Below are 19287 nucleotides of genomic sequence, written 5' to 3'. Positions count from 1 at the left end.
CGGGGGAAGCATACAAAAAGCGCTGACTTCCTGTATTTTCTTATAACGAATGAATACGTTACGCAGAACATAAGCGAGTGGGTTATAATATCTGAAAACGATATCGCTGTGGATGCCACTGCTGTAAATGCGGATTGTTTACAGCAGCCCTAGCATCCTTTCCTCCCTCCCCTTTTCCTTTTTCCCGGAGCGCCGGAGCGCTGGTGGCGAGGCAGCGGCTACAGCAGCTCCCGCTGACCGAAGATAGCGCCTGCAGAGCCGGCCACGGCCGTCACATCACCCCGGGCCCCTGGAGGGTGCCATCCAGAGCAAAGCAGGAAGCAAGCTCATTGTGCAGCATCATTCTTCCGTGAAGAAAAGCGCACAGCCACTTCTGGATTTTATTCATCTTCACCTCCAGGTCTTTTCAGGAGTTTGGATGTGCAGTTTCACATGATATGGCTGTTCTTAAACTAGTCGACCAGGTAATTGCATACGGTTTTTTAAATGCATGTTTTTGTTTGCAAAATTATCAGTTTATTTGGAGGATGGCATGCTGCTTGGATGAAACTGAGGGATTTGCCCACGATTAAAAGTCATTTTCAATGAATGCACAAAATACAGAATATGATGCTCCATATATAGGCTATGGTTGCAGCTGAAACCGCATGATTCATGACAGCACATACAAGTGTGTTTTATATGCTCATGCCTGCTTCTGCTGTCACGCATTTTGCTTAAACGACATGATAGTTGTTTTCCTGAAAGTCAGAAACGGCTACTTGTGCAATTTGTGCAAGTCGTGAATCTGATTCTACTTTGGAAATGATTTATAAGTAGGTCTTTTTTTTAGTGTATGATTATTAATATGTGTTTTATCAACACCAGTGTAAGAATGTCGTTTATATTTAAGTGAGACAGAGTAGAGTAACAAAGTGAGTGTTGTTCTCATTTATTGCATAATTTGTGTGAGGAAAATGCTCTGCTTTGATCTAGAGAGAACAAACGTCCTGCTCTCTGTTGGAGTGTGCATGATGCTGATGTTGATATGACTCCTAAATCTAATCTGCACACCATAACAAGTTTTTAGAAGAAAACATTCCAAATTCATATCATCATCAGCACACCTAGTCAGATTTCTGTTTTAACTGACTAGTATAAGTTGCATACCAACATATATGGTTGAGCTCCACCCAGTTAAAGCTCAGTCAAATTCCTTTTCTCACAAACATCACTGTTGTTGTGCACTTATTTGAAACTATTGTTGTGACAGTAACAATAGTTTAGTTTCACATTAAATTTTTGTGTTTGCAATGTAGTGTTTCTAGTTCGTAAAAGACTGAATTCATTGTAATCTGATTTTCATTGGTGATATTTTGAATGTTACTACTATACTTCTCAAACTTGAAATTATATGTTACAACTTTTGATACTTGTCACCTCCACTAATAATTAGTTTAGTTTAGTCTACGTTTAGTTTTTCAGTAGAGTAGACCTGTATTTCCCTAACGGTAATGTGATGCACTCATATCTAGACACTATTGCAAATGTTCTAGGAAGTTGTCCTTGCAACAAGTAACTCGATGTCATTTAGGGGCCCCATGGACTTCATGTCAGGGTCGAGAAGATTTTTCAGCTGTGAGACTGTAGAGACTAAAAAGTCTGTACTAAATCTTTGCACTATATGGTTGAAGCAATGTTTCTTATTCAACAACATATATATGTATATGTTATATCTTATATAACAAGTGCAGCCATCAACAGCTTCATGTTTTTGATTGCCACAGAAAATGCCAACTCGTCCCTAAATTTGTAATAACAAACAAAAAATGTGTGTACAGTAATGCATTTGCAAAAAGGGCAAGAGATTCCAGAGGGCTTACAAGAAGAAGTGTGCAGCTCATATCTTTGATAGAGCACTGATTAATTCATTTGTTCATAGAAAATGTGTGTATACAAATGCACTTAAGATATTAATCAAGTATATTTAATTTAAGTAATTTTTTTACATTTACTGAACTGAATAATATTTCCTAAAGACTGTTCCAAAATGTCATTGATTGCAGTAATTTTATATATTTAGTTTTTCTCATAGTTTATTCTTTGTCCTAATATTTTTCTAAAATAAAAATATTTATGGGAAAAAGTTAATCTCAGATATGCTGTCAATTTAATAAAAAGGAAATATTTAACTGAAATATTTTTAACAATTTGTTTTAGTATAATGATGATATAAAGGCCAATTATTTAATTTCAGAAAGGAAACTATTAATTTATTTTGCCGTTTTAATAATATTAAATGGTATATTTTCTTTACACAGTAAAAATTTATTTTTATACATAAAAATATGCAGCTGCCTTCAGTGGGGTCCCTCACAAGGGGATCATCCCATTTGACTTCAGAAAGTTTGTACTATTGATCAATATCAATCTTTAGTGGTGGGAATACTGTTCTAAGTGAATGTACTTTGTGCTTCAGGTATACCGAAATAATTTATTTAAGTGAGTGGATTTTTCTCTGTCATGACAGGAGTTGAAAGACTGGATAGCACTTTAACACGTATTTAAATTTTACATTCATTCATTTAGCAGACACTTTTATCCAAAGCAGCCTACAAATGAGGAACATCACAAGCATATACTGTTGGAAACTCTTGTGGCAAGAAAAACAGTTTGTATTTTAAAGTTTATACTGAAGCAGTGTATTGCCGCTTAGACTTCCATTAAAAGTGCATTAATGTAAATGCATGTCTTGTTTGTTTTTACAGACCAAGACACAAGTTGAAATTATTTTTGGTGTGTTAACACCATGCCCCAATACGTTTTACTTGCATTAATCCCAGGACATTTTTTTTGTAGAAGTTTATATGTGACACTAAGTGTTCTGAGTGCAGTAATGTTTACGGTCATTTTGGTCTTGTGTACAGTTTGATTTCCATACTTTGCCCCAAAGAGGAAAGGAACAGGAAGTTGTTGAATCTCAACATTCCCCTCTCATGCTTTTTCGTATTCTTGGAGGGTTACATGACACAAGTTCAGAGCACACAAGATATAGAGAGGAAATAGAGGATAGTATGCTTACGGCTTACACATCAGTCATCGTAAGACTTTAGATACTTCTGTTATGCACTTCATGACAGTTTTAGGGTTTTACACTTGTCATATTTTATTTTTACCATTCAGAAAACAAAGTTTAGATTCTTTCAGTTTAGATTTTATCCAGAAGAGTGTTTTGGAGCTTGTTCACCAAACTCAATATAACCCCTGAATCAGATGATTTGCAGAATGCATGGTCTATCTAAAATTGTGATGTATGAAATAGCAACAGATCTTTTCTTCAATGTTGTGATGGACATATGAGTGAGATTTTCAAAAAGGAAAAAAAAACACGTTTTGGTTCTATCTATCAGTTGTTGTTTGGATGGAGGCAGATCTGAACGTGAATTTGCAGTCAATTGTGAGCAAGGGGATGTTTAAGTGGACTAAATGTTTGGAGAAGTCCGTTGTACGTCAGCAGAGAGAAGTCTGTTGTTTCACCAGAAGATCAAGTTCTGATATTGATTACATTTTACAAGGTCAAAAAACATTTAAAAAATAAAACCTATGCATGGGCAAATTTCCATTTCATGCTGACTTTAAACATCAGGGGGAAAATGCTGTCACGAGGAACTAGATTTCAGTTTCGCAGTTCATTTATTGTGCGACATCAGCAGTTCCTCATTTTAGACTCATGATTCTTAAGGAGTTAGTCTGCTTTGTTTTGAAGAAGAGCCTGCAGTGCTCCAGTTGTCAAAAGTGAAGAAACCCCCAGCCCTCATTGGCTCAGAATGAAGTTTGACTCACTTCTATTGGCCATAGTGATAGACAAGGGGACTGGGAGTTGGTGGGAGGAGGTCGTGTAGCATAATGTATGTCAACAATGGCTTCAGTGTTTGAGAGTTTGGCATGGAGCGGTGCTGGGAGGTCGGGGAATGTCCTCATTTGTGATGAGCTGCGTCCAGATCCCTGCTTGTGCCAGCGCTCAGCAATCTCGTCCCCAAGCTTTGCAGTGCCGTAACACAGAAGGCACTGTTGTCACCAGCTGTTGTGTTCTCTTTCCAGTGAGAGAAGAGCTGTGTGGTTGTGCATGCGATCCAGACAGAGGCAATATCTCATAGTCGAGAGAATTCAACATTGTATCCTCATAGATTCAATGCTCTCATAAAAGAGCTCAATAAGGGTGGCCCAGTGCCAGTTCTGTGTTATTTTACATTCCTGATCTTGTGCATGTGATTTTTATTTGCCTTGCAAATGCAAACATTTGGTTTTCTGTTCATTTATTGAAGGTTGTTGTTGTGAATTCTGCTGATTTAAATATGTCACCAAGAGAAGGAATCCTGGGGGTTCACTGATGAACTAATTATTGAAAATAATTTTAATATGATATCCCCTAAGAAAGTATATTAGCCTAGAATATGCTCAGGAGATGTTTCACCTTAGACTTGTTTCTTCTCAAATGTCTTGAGAGAAATAAAAGGAAACAAGTGAATTGGGACAAATCATAGTAGGCCTAAATGTGCGGCCAAATTTACAGTTGTTCGGTAATTTTTATGAGTGGAATCCGGGCCAATTTGATAAGAATCCATGCAATCAGGACATTTCACAGACAAAATTCTGTCATTTCAGTAGGAAGTCTAACACTCTGGAATTTTGCGAGAAGGCGAAAGGTTTCCCCAAGCAGATTTCGCAAACAAGTTTGTCACGCAAATTCTCCCATTGACCAACAGAAAGCTGTTTTGTTTGAAAGTGTTTCATACAACACTACACCGTTGACAAGAGATTTTTTTATGCAACAAGTCACTGAACTCTCACTAATTTGTGATGGTACCTGAAGCATACGGATCTAAAAGATTTATGCTTCACATTGCTAAATAATCTGGTAAAATGTTTGATGTCATATTCAAAATCAAATATCTGACAATTTTATCTTTATCTGACAAATTTGCAACATTTTATGAATCTCGAGTAGAGTGATATGGTCAAAAAAAATTATCATGATCATTTTTTTCATATCAGTCCATAATCCATATCGATAATTATCATGATAAAAGTCAAGTCTTTATTTCTTTTCAAGTTTAAAGCCAGATTTGGGCTCCAAAGTGAAAGTTGTAGAAAAACCAGACCATTAATTTTCCTTAAAGCTGCAGTCCATAGCTTTTTTGGGTTAAAAATGATCCGAAATCAATATTTGAGCAAGTACATAACCAGCCAGTGTTCAAATCTATCGCCTTTAACCCGATTCACCACGGTTAGCTTATAATAATGTTTTCTAATTTGAATGGTACGATTAGGTTTTCACGGGAAATTTGAGCATGGCACTGTGTCATTACGTCACGTCTGTAAACATGAAGAAGTTGTCCCGGCTACTAGGCTATCGCATGTGAGGATCCTGCAGGTGGTGGATCGTTTATAGCCTTTTCTCACAGCAGCCAGAATAATTAAATGTATAATTTTGATGGTGGATTGTAATCTATAAAGGATTATGTGTTTATGAAACACATGTGAATGAAATTAAATTATATTCCAGTTATAAATGTGCTTCTGATTACAGATAGCCTGGGATTACAAAGATTTGTATTTTAAAGAAAACCATTTCGAAGGGAGCATAATTTGCTTTTTGGGTTAAAAGAATTTCTTAATATGAGAATTTCATACAAGAGTATGACAATTAGATTAGACTGTGCAGAAATTGAAATCTACACGCTAATACACACTATACTCATAGTCACCAATGCTGATGTTGTTAACATTAATCATTTGAGAATAAAGTATAATAATTTGAACGGTTTGATGTGATATGAGCTAACCGATCTTTAGATTTAATCACCATTGGTAGCGAGATTTATGGTAATGCTTTTTTCCTCAGTTGGTCAGAACAAACGTGGCAGACTTGTTACTTACTTGTTCAGATGGCAATATACGGTGAAAATTCTTATTTGGGTCATATATTCCAAGACGTAGGCTAGAATATGTGATTGCGAAGTACAGTAAATATCCACACCGGTGCAGTGACTGACAGCCACACACACATACTCTTCAGAACATTAGATTAATCCGAGCTGGAGCCGTGCCGACTCACAACCCATGCAAACTAGATAATTCCGCACACTGCTGCAATTCCAGATTTTCAAACAGAGATGGTGACAAAGAGGCAAAACTTACGGACTGCATCTTTAACAATATACATATCTTAATAGAAAAATGTATTTCTTAGTTTTTACGTGTTCTAATGAGTGATATTAGTTTGAGATAATAGTTTGAACTTTGAGCGGATAAACGGTCCATGTGACACAATTCATATAACTAGCACTCTCGTTCTGCTTTTGGTGCATAAAAATTACATTGAACATTTATCAACCTCTTGTTATCATTTTATCATGGAAAATTATTTCGCGATAATTATTGTTATCAATTTATCGCCCAGCCCTAATCTCTAGAGGAGGCATATGAGATTATTGGAGCAAGCAGGAGACTTGATTTGCATTTGCTGTATAGAAGAAACGATTGAGATGGTTAAGAGGTCTCATTAATGATATGATATATGGTATGGTGAGATGCATGAAAAGAAAAATTCATGAAATTGTTCAGCCTTTGGTTCTTTTAGAGAGCTGAGTAACTTGAAATGACTAACAAAAAATGAATGATGGTTTGTGGCGAATTGGCACAGCAGAGATCGTTTTTTATGGATGATGAAATGAGTTTGAAGTGAGTGGGCGTGAGGGAGCCTGTTTCTGCAGCTGAAAATAGAGCAGATCTCAACAACACATCTCCTGTTGTCTGAGAGTTTGTTTGTATGTGTGCATATTAAAGAGAAAGTCATAGTGAAAGAAGCTATTCTTAGAAACATATTTAGAATTTTTTTCATAAAACATGAACTTGTCTTCACAAAAAAAGCCATAATGGGACTCTTTTGCAGCTATAAATTCATATGGGGTTTACAAAGTATGCTGATATACCGGTAAGATGTTAAAAGTCCATCCCTCTCTTTACAATCTCTGTCCTTACCGTTGTCTCTAGAGGAGGCATATGAGATTATTGGAGCAAGCAGGAGACTTGATTTGCATTTGCTGTATAGAAGAAACGATTGAGATGGTTAAGAGGTCTCATTAATGATATGATATATGGTATGGTGAGATGCATGAAAAGAAAAATTCATGAAATTGTTCAGCCTTTGGTTCTTTTAGAGAGCTGAGTAACTTGAAATGACTAACAAAAAATGAATGATGGTTTGTGGCGAATTGGCACAGCAGAGATCGTTTTTTATGGATGATGAAATGAGTTTGAAGTGAGTGGGCGTGAGGGAGCCTGTTTCTGCAGCTGAAAATAGAGCAGATCTCAACAACACATCTCCTGTTGTCTGAGAGTTTGTTTGTATGTGTGCATATTAAAGAGAAAGTCATAGTGAAAGAAGCTATTCTTAGAAACATATTTAGAATTTTTTTCATAAAACATGAACTTGTCTTCACAAAAAAAGCCATAATGGGACTCTTTTGCAGCTATAAATTCATATGGGGTTTACAAAGTATGCTGATATACCGGTAAGATGTTAAAAGTCCATCCCTCTCTTTACAATCTCTGTCCTTACCGTTGAAGCCTGTGTGTTCATTTGCATGTTGGCCTGCCTGCATGTGTTCTGTTGTATAGCGGAAGTGAAAATGCTTTCCACGCTTCCTCTGTGTCGCTTCTGAGAAGGTGAAAAAGAGCAACAGGAAGTGAGATGTGGGGGTTATTGCAGATAGAGACACTGGAAGTTTAGATGCAGCCAAATTTGGCTCAAACCACCTCGGTGTTGTTATGCTTCTCTAATCCCACGCATGTGTCGGATTATCATGGTTTTCATGCGCTGCCATATAAATATATGAAGCTTGGCACTTGAATTTCGGAAAATAGCTGGCAAAGTACAGTTTATAAATATATTTGGTATTAGTTTAGTCTTTAGTTGCTGCATAAACAAGGACTGAAGATGATAATTACATAGAGGAAACATGACTTTAATGACCACAGTGTGTGGTGCAAAGCTTTCTTGGGGCTCTTTGGGCCTCGATTTGGCCTCCCTGTAATGACGCCATGGAAATGGTGAAGGTTGTGTGGTTTTGCAGCCTAGTTGTCTGATTTGTGCTGAGAAACTGGTTCAAGAACTGATCATTTGAATGACAAAATTATTCCAAAGATAGGGTTAATAAAGTGTATATAATCAGCACAAGGATAATCTAGGGTTCTTGTAGCTCTGTAAGTCTGTATACTTTCTGATGAAAATGTGGCGCTTGCCTTTTGCATAATTTGCCGCCACAGTGCTATGGTGGTTGCCAGGATGTTGTTGTATGGTTGCAAAAGTGTTCTGTGTGGTTTTTTAGTGTGTTCCTATGCGGTTACTAGGGTGTTAATGGGTGGTTTCTTGGGTGTTCTGGGTGGGTGCTAGCATTTGGGATTTGTTCAAATCTGTTACCGTAAAGGTGCAGTTGCATTAGAGAAAGAAAGTTCCGTTATCTGTAGTGTAGCAATGTATGAAGCACAGCCCACACAGAAGTGATTTTAACAACTTGAACTTTTGCTTTACTTTTACTTGAACTAAATCTTTTGCTCCCGATTACAAGAATTTCAACAGAAATGACTGGATTTTGTCCATGAGAATTTGCCGAACAACAGTAAATGTATCCACACCATAAAGTAACGGTATGCAGTTTTGTGTGGTTTTGCAACTTTAGAGCCCCCTACAGTTAAGTGAATGGATTGCACTGTGATTTTAACAACTTGAACTTTTGCTTTACTTTTACTTGAACTAAATCTTTTGCTCCCGATTACAAGAATTTCACTATTCTTGTAATCGGGAGCAAAAGATTCTATTCTTCACTATAACTTTAGAGCCCCCTACAGTTAAGTGAATGGATTGCACTGCCGTAATTACAGTCGATAGCTGTACATTAGCATTTGTTGCTACTGTAAAGCAATCCACCCTTTTCGCATAATTTCGTACCTGCTCACTAAATTTACATAACTCCCAGAACAGACGTTTGAGGAAGAGTATGGGAAAGAAACAGACGCCATTCACCTTATTAGAACTTCAGAATGATATTGAAACTGATATTTAAAGGTAAAAATATTATATACAGTTGTTTTAAGTTTGAGCAATAGCACCAGTGATGCTTCATGCTTTTATTCCTTAATACCATCCATGTTTAAATAATCTCTTGTTTTTCACAGCCACCCCTCATCCAAGCCATCTTTAATGGAGACCCCGATGAGATTCGTGTGCTCATATGTAAATCAGAAGATGTCAATGCACTGGTATGGATCAGTTTCCTTTATTCTTCTACTCCCACGACTATATCTCATCTCTTTGTTTCTCGCAGCACAATAGTCGAGTAATCCTATGGACAACAGCCAGAGATTTATATACATTTGTCTCAGTTAAGGCAACAGGACACAAAACAGTTTTCAGGGCCATTCTTCTTCCAGAATATTTATTTATTCTATTTGTCTCACTGTGTCCGCCTTAATGGCTCCAGCAAGAATTAGCTTGCTGTCCGAATGTTTTATATAGAGCTGCTGGTCAAAGTCATGATTTCAGGCTGCATGTGCAAACAGGTTCAGACAATGGACACGTTGAGATGTTACCACCGCAAGTGTGTGAGCACATTAGTACACACTGACATCTCCATCAGTGATTGTAAAGAGCCACTCAATGCTTCTTTGTTGTGGATCGCATCGCTTGCAATGACAGGCAATCAGCATATTGTATTCAGTAAAGTGAATTTACTGTAATTACCAATTCTCTGCAAAAACTTTGCAGTCCACAGTGGGACTTTAGAAAATGTTTTGGTGTTTAAAAATAATGGAATATACTATAAAGACCACATTAAATGGATTGACATACACAATTGTCTTTCTTGTGTTGATGTAGCCTATTTCCTATTGAAACAGGAAGTTGGGGTGAGACCTATCGAAGGGCTTATCTTTAAAGAAATTTTTTTTTATTAGCCAATAGCCTTTTGTTTATGCCACAGCTGTCAAAATATGATTTGTTACTTGCTCTTGTTAGGTTGTTGTAAAACATTTTGTCCATTTTTGGATAAACCATTGTCTGTCATCTGTAAGAATTTATTTGAATTAAATGAATACTTTTATTTATTAAGGATGCATTAGAATGATCAAATGTTACAGTAGAGACATTTATAACGTTACAAAATATATCCATTTCAAATAAATGCTGCTCTTTTAAATTTTCATCAAAGTATCCTTTGAAAATAAATAATGTACCCTATCAACGGTTTCCACAAAAATATTAAGCATCACAACATTTTTCAACATCGCTTATCATAAGAAATGTTTCTTGAGCACCAAATCAGCATATTAGATGATTTCTAAAGGATCATGTGACACTGAAGAGGTGGCTGCTGAAAACTCAGCTTTGCCATCACAGGAATAAATTACATTCAACATTTTACATTTTACAACAATTACATTCTTGTCAGCTTTTAAGAGTGCACTAGCATATAGATGGGTTCAAAGCTAATACATGATTTGATTTGATTTTTAACAATCTTTCCATCCTCTCTGTCCATGTGTCTGACTCTCCAGCTGTCTTTTGTTCATTCTCTCTCAGGACGCTGAGAAGCGAGCTCCCCTTCATGCAGCAGCCTTCCTCGGAGATGCTGAGATCACAGAGCTCCTCATTGTGTCAGGTAGAGCTGCTTTCTTTCTCTCTCCCTCCACTCCCTTCCCACCTCCCTTCCATTTACAGCATCTCCTATAAAATAAATGCATGTTCAAAACCCAGTCCATTAAAAGGTATGTTTAAACCAAAAATAAATATTCTGTTATCATTTATGCATGTCATTCCAAATCCATGTGTTATTTTTATTTGTCATGGAATGTAAAGGATGGTTTTAGTAAATGATGACAGACTTTTAATTTTTGGGTGGACTACCCCTTTACAAATACAGCATATAGAGCCCTAAATTTATGAAGGTTATTATTGTTTGATGTTTCTTTGTAGGGGCACGGGTCAATGCCAAAGATAACATGTGGTTGACTCCACTACACAGGGCAGTGGCATCACGTAGCGAGGTAGGATTAGGTGTTCAACACGCACTCACTTTTGAATAAGACAGATGTTGTTTAATGTTGTCACACAACAGGATGCCTTTAAAACAATGCTAATCATATGCAGACGCTCCTGTGGGATTATAATAGGATTTTTCCAACACTGGATGCCGATTGGTCAATCGTATTCCAGCTGGCCTGAAGTACACAATATAGTTCGTTGTTTTGCTTTGTACACATCTAGGAGGCAGTTCGCGTGTTGATCCGTCATTCTGCCGATGTTAACGCACGGGATAAGAACTGGCAGACTCCGTTGCATGTCGCTGCCGCCAACAAGGCTCTGCGCTGTGCTGAGGTCATCATCCCGCTCCTGAGTAGCGTCAACGTTTCAGATCGTGGGGGACGCACCGCCCTGCACCATGCTGCCCTTAATGGGCACACAGAGGTACTGCAAGTTGAAACCAAACATTTTTGCTTGGCACATAGCAATACTACAGAGCCTCACACATGACACGTGGGAAAAATATATATATTGTGGCCACAAATAAAAAAAAAATTCTAAAATTTATGAATGTGTTTAGTTAAATCGTAGCCACAAATTACAAATTAATTCTCTCGTTTTAGTAAATTGTTGCCATGTTTTACTAATTTGCTTTTTCGTTTTAGTAAATCATGGCCACATTGTCCTAATTCATTCTCTGGTTTTGATTTAATGAAAACAGGGGAACAAATTAGTAAAATTTACAAAATTTTAAGCCACAATTTACTAAAATGAGGGAACAAATTCATTATTTGTGGGAATTAATTTTTCATTTGTGTTCATGATTTAAATAAAACAGAGGGCGAATAGTAAATTGTGGCCACAGTTGAACTAAAATGAGGGAAAAAATTAATAAAAACAAGGGAACAAATTCTTGATTCTTTAGAACAAATTAAGTCGTGGCTAGAATAAATATATTTTTGCCTCCATGTCATGTGCAGGGCTCTGATCATATTTTATTTCACTGCAGTTTGCAAGTTCAACGACTGAGACAGTGAATGATTTATATACAAATTCACATGGCCACTGATACAGACTTAATTTTGCTGCATTGCATTGTCAACATAACTTGAAATTTGCAGAATGGTTTAGAAAGTCATTATATAAACTGACATTAAATTACTGACACATTTTTGACTCATGCTTTACTGCCTATTGAGGCGGATACAAGCATGCCCTCTAAATAAAACAGAGGGCGAATAGTAAATTGTGGCCACAGTTGAACTAAAATGAGGGAAAAAATTAATAAAACAAGGGAACAAATTCTTGATTCTTTAGAACAAATTAAGTCGTGGCTAGAATAAATATATTTTTGCCTCCATGTCATGTGCAGGGCTCTGATCATATTTTATTTCACTGCAGTTTGCAAGTTTAACGACTGAGACAGTGAATGATTTATATACAAATTCACATGGCCACTGATACAGACTTAATTTTGCTGCATTGCATTGTCAACATAACTTGAAATTTGCAGAATGGTTTAGAAAGTCATTATATAAACTGGCATTAAATTACTGACACATTTTTGACTCATGCTTTACTGCCTATTGAGGCGGATACAAGCATGCTCTCCATTTCTCTATCTCTTTCTTATCACTGTTATTCACTTTCCACTTTCTCTCTTCAGATGGTTAGCCTTCTCCTGGCCAAGGGTGCCAATATCAATGCCTTTGACAAGAAAGACTGCCGTGCACTGCACTGGGCAGCATATATGGGTGAGGGAATAATCTTATAAAAACTCTGACCAGTATGTCTTTTCCAGTGAAACACAAAAGGAGTTGTTCACCCTGCTTCCATTTCAATACAAAAAATAGTTATTGGGGGCTGCCAAGCTCCAAAAAGGACATCAAATTAGTCCATGCTAATTTGGATGTACAATATGTATAATCTGCTGGAATTTTGTAATTGTTGTTTTGATGATGTGCAAGTTGGCATTATCAAGTATGGCACTCACTTTGCAAAAACACACGCTGAGAGTAAGAGAGTTATTTAGAGTTTTGTTACCGAATTAATCTGTGTTTTAAACAAATCATTTGAGTGCATAAACCATTCATAAAGACAGTCATATGCTTATTGAATGAATCAACCATTTTGAATGTATCAGCTTTTTTGAACAAATCATTTGAATGAATGATTCACTGATATCTAAATGCCAAATCAGATGCCATCTCTGCAGTGCAAAAATAGATTTTGTTAGTGCTGGTTACATTTGATTGGTAACAGCCTATAGTATCTTATTATTCTAATTAAATTGGTTGATTAAATGTAAGAATTTGACATGAAAGATGATGCATAAATTTAATAAGGTTTGAAAAAAATGGCTGCTGTAAAGATTCAAATGCTCCTGAAAATAATTTCCATCACTTCAGCACAGAATATGAAAATCTTTGGGAGTCAGTTGTCCACAACAGGCCTAAACAAATTACCAGCAAAAAAAAACAAAACACACGCAGCAAAATATTTTTAATTATCCTTATCAACAAAAAAATATTTAGATATCAATATTTGGCAATATCGTATTTGCACTTTCATATTGTTTTTTCTTCACTCAAAACTATCATATTTCTTCAGAAGACTTATGCTGAGACTTATGTTACGTCATATGGAATAGTTTTATGGAGCTTTTATTGTGCTTTTTTTCTTCTTTTTGGAGCTTCACACTTTCTAATTTGGTTTTATGGACAAGAGTCAATATTCTGGAAAACAGCTCCTATTGTGTTCTACAGAAATGAGTCATATGGGTTTGAAACGACATGAGGGAGAGTAACTAATAACAGAATTTTCATTTTGAGGTGAACTATTTGTGTTTATGTCTTCATGAGCTTATCTCCATACTCCTGCAGGTCACTTAGATGTAGTGTGTTTACTGGTGAGTCAAGGGGCCGAGATCAGCTGCAAGGACAAGAGAGGATACACACCTCTACACGCTGCTGCTTCCAATGGTCAGATCGCTGTGGTGAAACGCCTGCTCAGCCTGGCTGTAGAGGTACCCAGGATGCAAATAGATACATATAGAGAAGGGAGCATGGGAAAAACATCTAGTTTGAGCTTACTATATCATATGCTTTACTCATAGATAGATGAAGCCAATGCCTTTGGGAACACAGCGCTGCATGTGGCCTGCTTTAATGGACAAGATGCAGTAGTCAGTGAGCTGATCGACTACGGTGCTAACGTCAGTCAGCCGAATAACAAGGGCTTCACACCTCTACACTTTGCTGCTGCGTCCACTCACGGTGCCCTGTGTCTGGAGTTCCTGGTCAACAGCGGAGCTGACGTCAACGTCCAAGTATGTCCATCTAGGACAAAACATTGACAGACAGTGCAAACCCTGTGTGCGTTATGCTACTAAACATTTCCTGATGTTTCCTCAAGAGTCGTGATGGGAAAAGCCCTCTTCATCTGACGGCAGTTCATGGACGATTCACACGCTCCCAGACGCTCATCCAAAACGGTAAAGCTGTTTTTAGACTGCTTAAAGCCTACTGTTAGCCTGTGACTGATTTGCATGTACATTGAGAGTACAAGTGTGTGTTTCTGATACAGGTGGCGAGATTGACTGTGTCGATAAGGATGGAAACACTCCGCTGCATGTCGCTGCTCGATATGGCCATGAACTTTTAATAAACACTCTAATCACAAGTGGGGCTGACTGCACCAGGTTTGTCTCTGTCTTTGGATATTTATTGAAAATCATGGTAAATCATAATTTCTTGTTGTTTCTGATATTCTCATTCTTCCTCTGCAGAAGAGGAGTACATGGCATGTTTCCTTTGCATTTGGCCGCTCTGAATGCTCACGCCGCCTGCTGCCGGAAGCTTCTCTCCTCAGGTACTGACTACACCACCGAACCAAGCTACAGTTGCACTACCTTAATATAACATTGAAAACCTGGTGCAAATCATTTTTGGCTAAATACAAAAACATTATGACATAGCGCTCATGCAGAATATGCAGGATTGAAGACGTCTCTGGATGTTTCATGATCTCATTCCTTTTACTCCTCCTCATTATTTCCAGTTCTTTCTATAGTACATTATCAATAGAATTGTCAGTTCTTGCTTAATAAAAGTATAAGTCCTTGGCATGCTGAGTAAAAGTATTAAATGATCAAATGATTAATCGCGATTAATCGCATCCAAAATAAAAGTTTTTGTTTACATAATATATTTATGTGTACTGTGTTTATTTATTATGTATATATAAAAACACACACATTCAGTATATATTGAAAATATTTACATGTATATACATTTATATATTTAAATTATTATATTTTATATTATATAATATATTTATATATATAATATATATAAATATATTTATATAAACATAACATCTTTTTCTTAAATATATACATGCATGTGTTTGTATTTATATATACATCATAAATATACACAGTACACACTCATATATTATGTGAACAAAAACTTTTATTTTGGATGCGATTAATCGTTTGACAGCACTATTAAATACAAAAATCATGCTGAGACCAAACTTTGAAATGGTAGTGTATGTTTAAATTATTTTCTGACCTCCAGAGACAGGGTGTTTGTTGGAAAATGTTAGATTTAATTTCTTTGACCACAAATCACACCGGGTGTGGGCTACTTTGAGCTCTCATTGCTCTCCAGTCCATTTCCCTTAGAAAGCTTTCATATCCACACTGGGTGATTTGACATGACATGTTGTGTAAATCAACAGTTCCTGACCTTACTGATTCTCTTGTGTCTAAATGGGAGAAAATCCCTGCAGCCATGTTCCATCATCTAGTGAAAAACCTTCCCAGAATTGTGGAAGTTGTTACAACAACAAAAGAAGAACAAACTCCCTATTGATGCTCATGGTTTTGAAATGAAATATTCAGTAAGCACTTGGTATGGTCCACATATTTTTGGTTGTTGTCTATGTTGATATGAGGAGGGGACAAATTTCTGAACCCCTCAAGTTGATGCGACTCAGACAACCTATCTCTTCATAAATTATTATTTCATAAATTACTGTTTATGTTGAAGGAATACGTTGCCACTGTTCTTTCTGTAATTAGATTAACTCTGAGTTATAGATCTTTTGTATCTGAATTGATGAGCATGAATTTTCCTCATGTCTCTTTGCTTATGTCTGGCATGCCCTTATATCTGTGTGCTTTCTTTACTCTGCCTCTTGATTGTTGGTTTGTTGTATTAGAATGTAGATGCTACATCTGTACTTTTGAATTGTTCGGCTTGGTTGCACACATTTGTGATCTCACCTCTGTTAGCGATGTGTGTTTGTCTTGTCTATCCTATGTCTTTGTTTATCCTGAACTAAAATCCTTTCTCTCACACGGTCTTCATCCCCCCCGTGTCATTCTTTCCCCTCCTGCGGTCTGATACTGTGGCTGTCTGCGTCCGGGTGTGGGGGCACTTTCCTCTTCCGTGCACTGCATCCTTCCTTCCCATACTTCCATTCCTCTACAGGACGGAGGTGTAGCATAATGTGCCCTCTCAGTAATGACTCGGTCCTGTCTGCAGGCTTCCAAATCGATACGCCAGACAACCTGGGGAGGACGTGTTTGCATGCCGCAGCTGCAGGCGGGTGAGTCTGTCTGTCTTGCAGATCTGGATTTTGCCTGTTGAATGGCATGAAAAATATGTGCTGTTGTTTGCTTACTTTTCAAAAATGTATTTCAGAATTACAAATTCAAACAAAAAAAATATTTAGCTTATATTATATTATTAAGCTAATATTTAGCTTAGCTGAAATCACACATAAAGACAGTACATTTCATGTGTGCATACACACTGTAGAGATGTGGATGTAGAGTTATTACTAATAAGGTTATTGGACCTTTCCTAATGACTACCTTATCGTCCATTGTTCAGACAAATACCGGTCGGACCTGTTGTCTGTCCGCATTCCAGCTCACGGCAAGTTATTTTTTTATCTCTCAATCTCTCTGTCAGGAATGTGGAATGTGTGAAGCTATTGCTCAGCAGTGGAGCCGATCATAACCGCAGGGACAAACATGGAAGGTGAGTTTTTGGTAAACACAAGACATGTACATCAGGATAATTCTCTAAAACTTGTACATAGACAGTATACATATCTGTGCTATTCAGTGCATTCAGGAGCAGTTGAATTTGTCTAAAATCACAAATTTTCTTTACATTTTTTCGACATGTTACCAACATGTTTTTTAAAGATTCGTTAAGCATTAAGTCAAAGTAATGTTTTAATTGTTAAGCTTTTTACAATATTGGGTTAATGGAAAACGTTATCATCATTTTACCGTATAGTAACATTTCAACCACATATATTCAGATTTCATTGTATTTTTATATTGATAATTTCTAAATAATTTATGAATATAAATAATATTAATTGTCATATATTATAAATGTCATTATGTCTCTTTAAAAAATTAAATACATTTTCATGAAAACTTATATTTTGTGCTAAATTTAACTGAAATCTCACGTTTTAGACATGTTCTCAGTTGATTCCTACTGTACTAATTTGTTTGTACTCTGAAACTGAAACTTTCATAAATGTTGTCAAATAATTTTTCCCCCTCTCTCTTTTGTTTTGGGTGATGACAGGACCCCTCTCCACTATGCGTCAGCTAGTCGACACTTTCAGTGCCTGGAGACTTTGGTGTCCTGCGGTACCTGCATTAATGCTACTGACCAGTGGGGGCGCTCTGCTGTGCACTACGCTGCTGCTTCTGACCTGGACAGGAGGTATACAACATTTACACTAGGGCTGCCCCCTAATAGTCGACTAACCATTAGTCGACGAGAAGAGGCTTGGTCGACCAACATTTTATTAGTCGCTTAGTCGCAGAAAAAAATAATCCACAGGAAGTGGCGAAGTCACGCAGTCTGTGACGGACAGATCGTTAACATTCACTGCAAGACAGATGGAGGCGCCAGTGCGGTCACTTGCTCTTAAAATACTCCGTCATTTTTGGTCATAAAGATAAGAATAATACATCCTTCGAATCTGTAAAGACTTTTGTTTATTTGTGTGCAACATAACAACAAAACATTGCACTTTTGCAAAATAATGAAAGCAAACAGGATGCACTTTCTGCTGTCTCGGTCTCTGTGAATTTGAGCACGTCAAAAATAAATAAATAAATAAAAATAACCAAATCTCTGTGTATACTTGCCTTACAGACATAAAAAAATATATCTATAGAGAGAAAAATGTCTACATTCAAATGATCAATTCAAGTGGAAAACAAATATTCTCAGATTATGTAATCCATGTGAAACATGGATACAGGTGCATCACTTCTGCGGAGATGAAGATTCAGTATCGCTAACTTCATCTCTTAAGCCGAAACACAAAGAAAGCACTAGTTTATCAATAAATTATTAAAATGTTAATGCCGCCTCCTTACTGTTTTTGTGCTGTGTGCTGTGGCAAGCTTTATGTGTGCACTTGAGCGCTTATTAGGCAATTACAGGCTCATTATTATGATTTAAATGGTTTATTAATAAACGTGTGATTAGTCAAAAAATCGCTTGACTGATGAATGACTTCTAGTCAACCAGAAAAATCTTTAGTCGAGGGAAGCCCTAATTTAAAAAATAAAAATAAACAGACATTCCTCCTCCATTCAGAGGATTCAATAGAAAAGTGGATTTGCCCCTCAGTTTGCAAAACTGAACATTACATTGTTTAATAGACTTATATTGGAGCAAGACATTACAAGGGGTTTCATTGGAAAACTGCAGCACATAAGTCTAAACCATCCTTCACCCTAATCGTAGTTTGTACTTTTAGCGGTGGGGCGGTGGAGTAAAAAACTCCACTATCCCCACATGAGTAGTTTACAGTGCAGAAATGGAGCTAGCTGTGGCCAAACAACATGTAATTGACCGTTGTAAATGCATGTCTGACCCAATTAAGTGAGGTAGACACAGGCAGCTGCAGTCCTTCAGCAGGTGAAATCGAGTGCAGTGCCAGTCCCCATCTCCAGAGACTGCTAGCAGCTACACTAACACATATATCTGTGTTACCATGGCAACCACAGGCTATTTTTAAGTCTCTTGTCATTGGGGTAGTTTATGTGCAAAAACAAGGGGTTGACGTCAATTTGATATGGCATACGGAAACACCTTTGTGCTTAGTTTAATTAGCTTAGCTGCCAGAATTTTGTGAATGAGTAATGAGATGGTAACCATAATATTTTTTTT

At 37.0% G+C, this 19287-nt stretch overlaps 1 protein-coding gene across 1 annotated transcript in view; it reads left to right on the top strand.

Moving 5' to 3' along the window:
- The window catches only part of LOC107569989 (serine/threonine-protein phosphatase 6 regulatory ankyrin repeat subunit A-like), a 26852-nt gene continuing 7565 nt past the window's right edge, over positions 1 to 19287 (top strand). Inside the window, exons 1-14 of the mRNA XM_016256176.1 lie at positions 1 to 464; positions 9220 to 9303; positions 10622 to 10700; positions 11015 to 11085; positions 11306 to 11506; positions 12729 to 12816; positions 13945 to 14087; positions 14178 to 14390; positions 14477 to 14555; positions 14648 to 14762; positions 14850 to 14932; positions 16615 to 16678; positions 17047 to 17115; positions 17683 to 17823. Coding sequence (XP_016111662.1) covers positions 438 to 464; positions 9220 to 9303; positions 10622 to 10700; positions 11015 to 11085; positions 11306 to 11506; positions 12729 to 12816; positions 13945 to 14087; positions 14178 to 14390; positions 14477 to 14555; positions 14648 to 14762; positions 14850 to 14932; positions 16615 to 16678; positions 17047 to 17115; positions 17683 to 17823 — 1457 coding nt within the window. The 5' untranslated portion in view covers positions 1 to 437. The remainder of the gene's footprint in view (positions 465 to 9219; positions 9304 to 10621; positions 10701 to 11014; positions 11086 to 11305; positions 11507 to 12728; positions 12817 to 13944; positions 14088 to 14177; positions 14391 to 14476; positions 14556 to 14647; positions 14763 to 14849; positions 14933 to 16614; positions 16679 to 17046; positions 17116 to 17682; positions 17824 to 19287) is intronic.

This window comes from Sinocyclocheilus grahami, unplaced genomic scaffold (assembly GCF_001515645.1).
Source record: "Sinocyclocheilus grahami isolate Dianchi unplaced genomic scaffold, SAMN03320097.WGS_v1.1 scaffold28.1, whole genome shotgun sequence".
NCBI lineage: Eukaryota > Metazoa > Chordata > Actinopteri > Cypriniformes > Cyprinidae > Sinocyclocheilus > Sinocyclocheilus grahami.
This window is presented reverse-complemented; position numbering and strand designations above follow the sequence as displayed.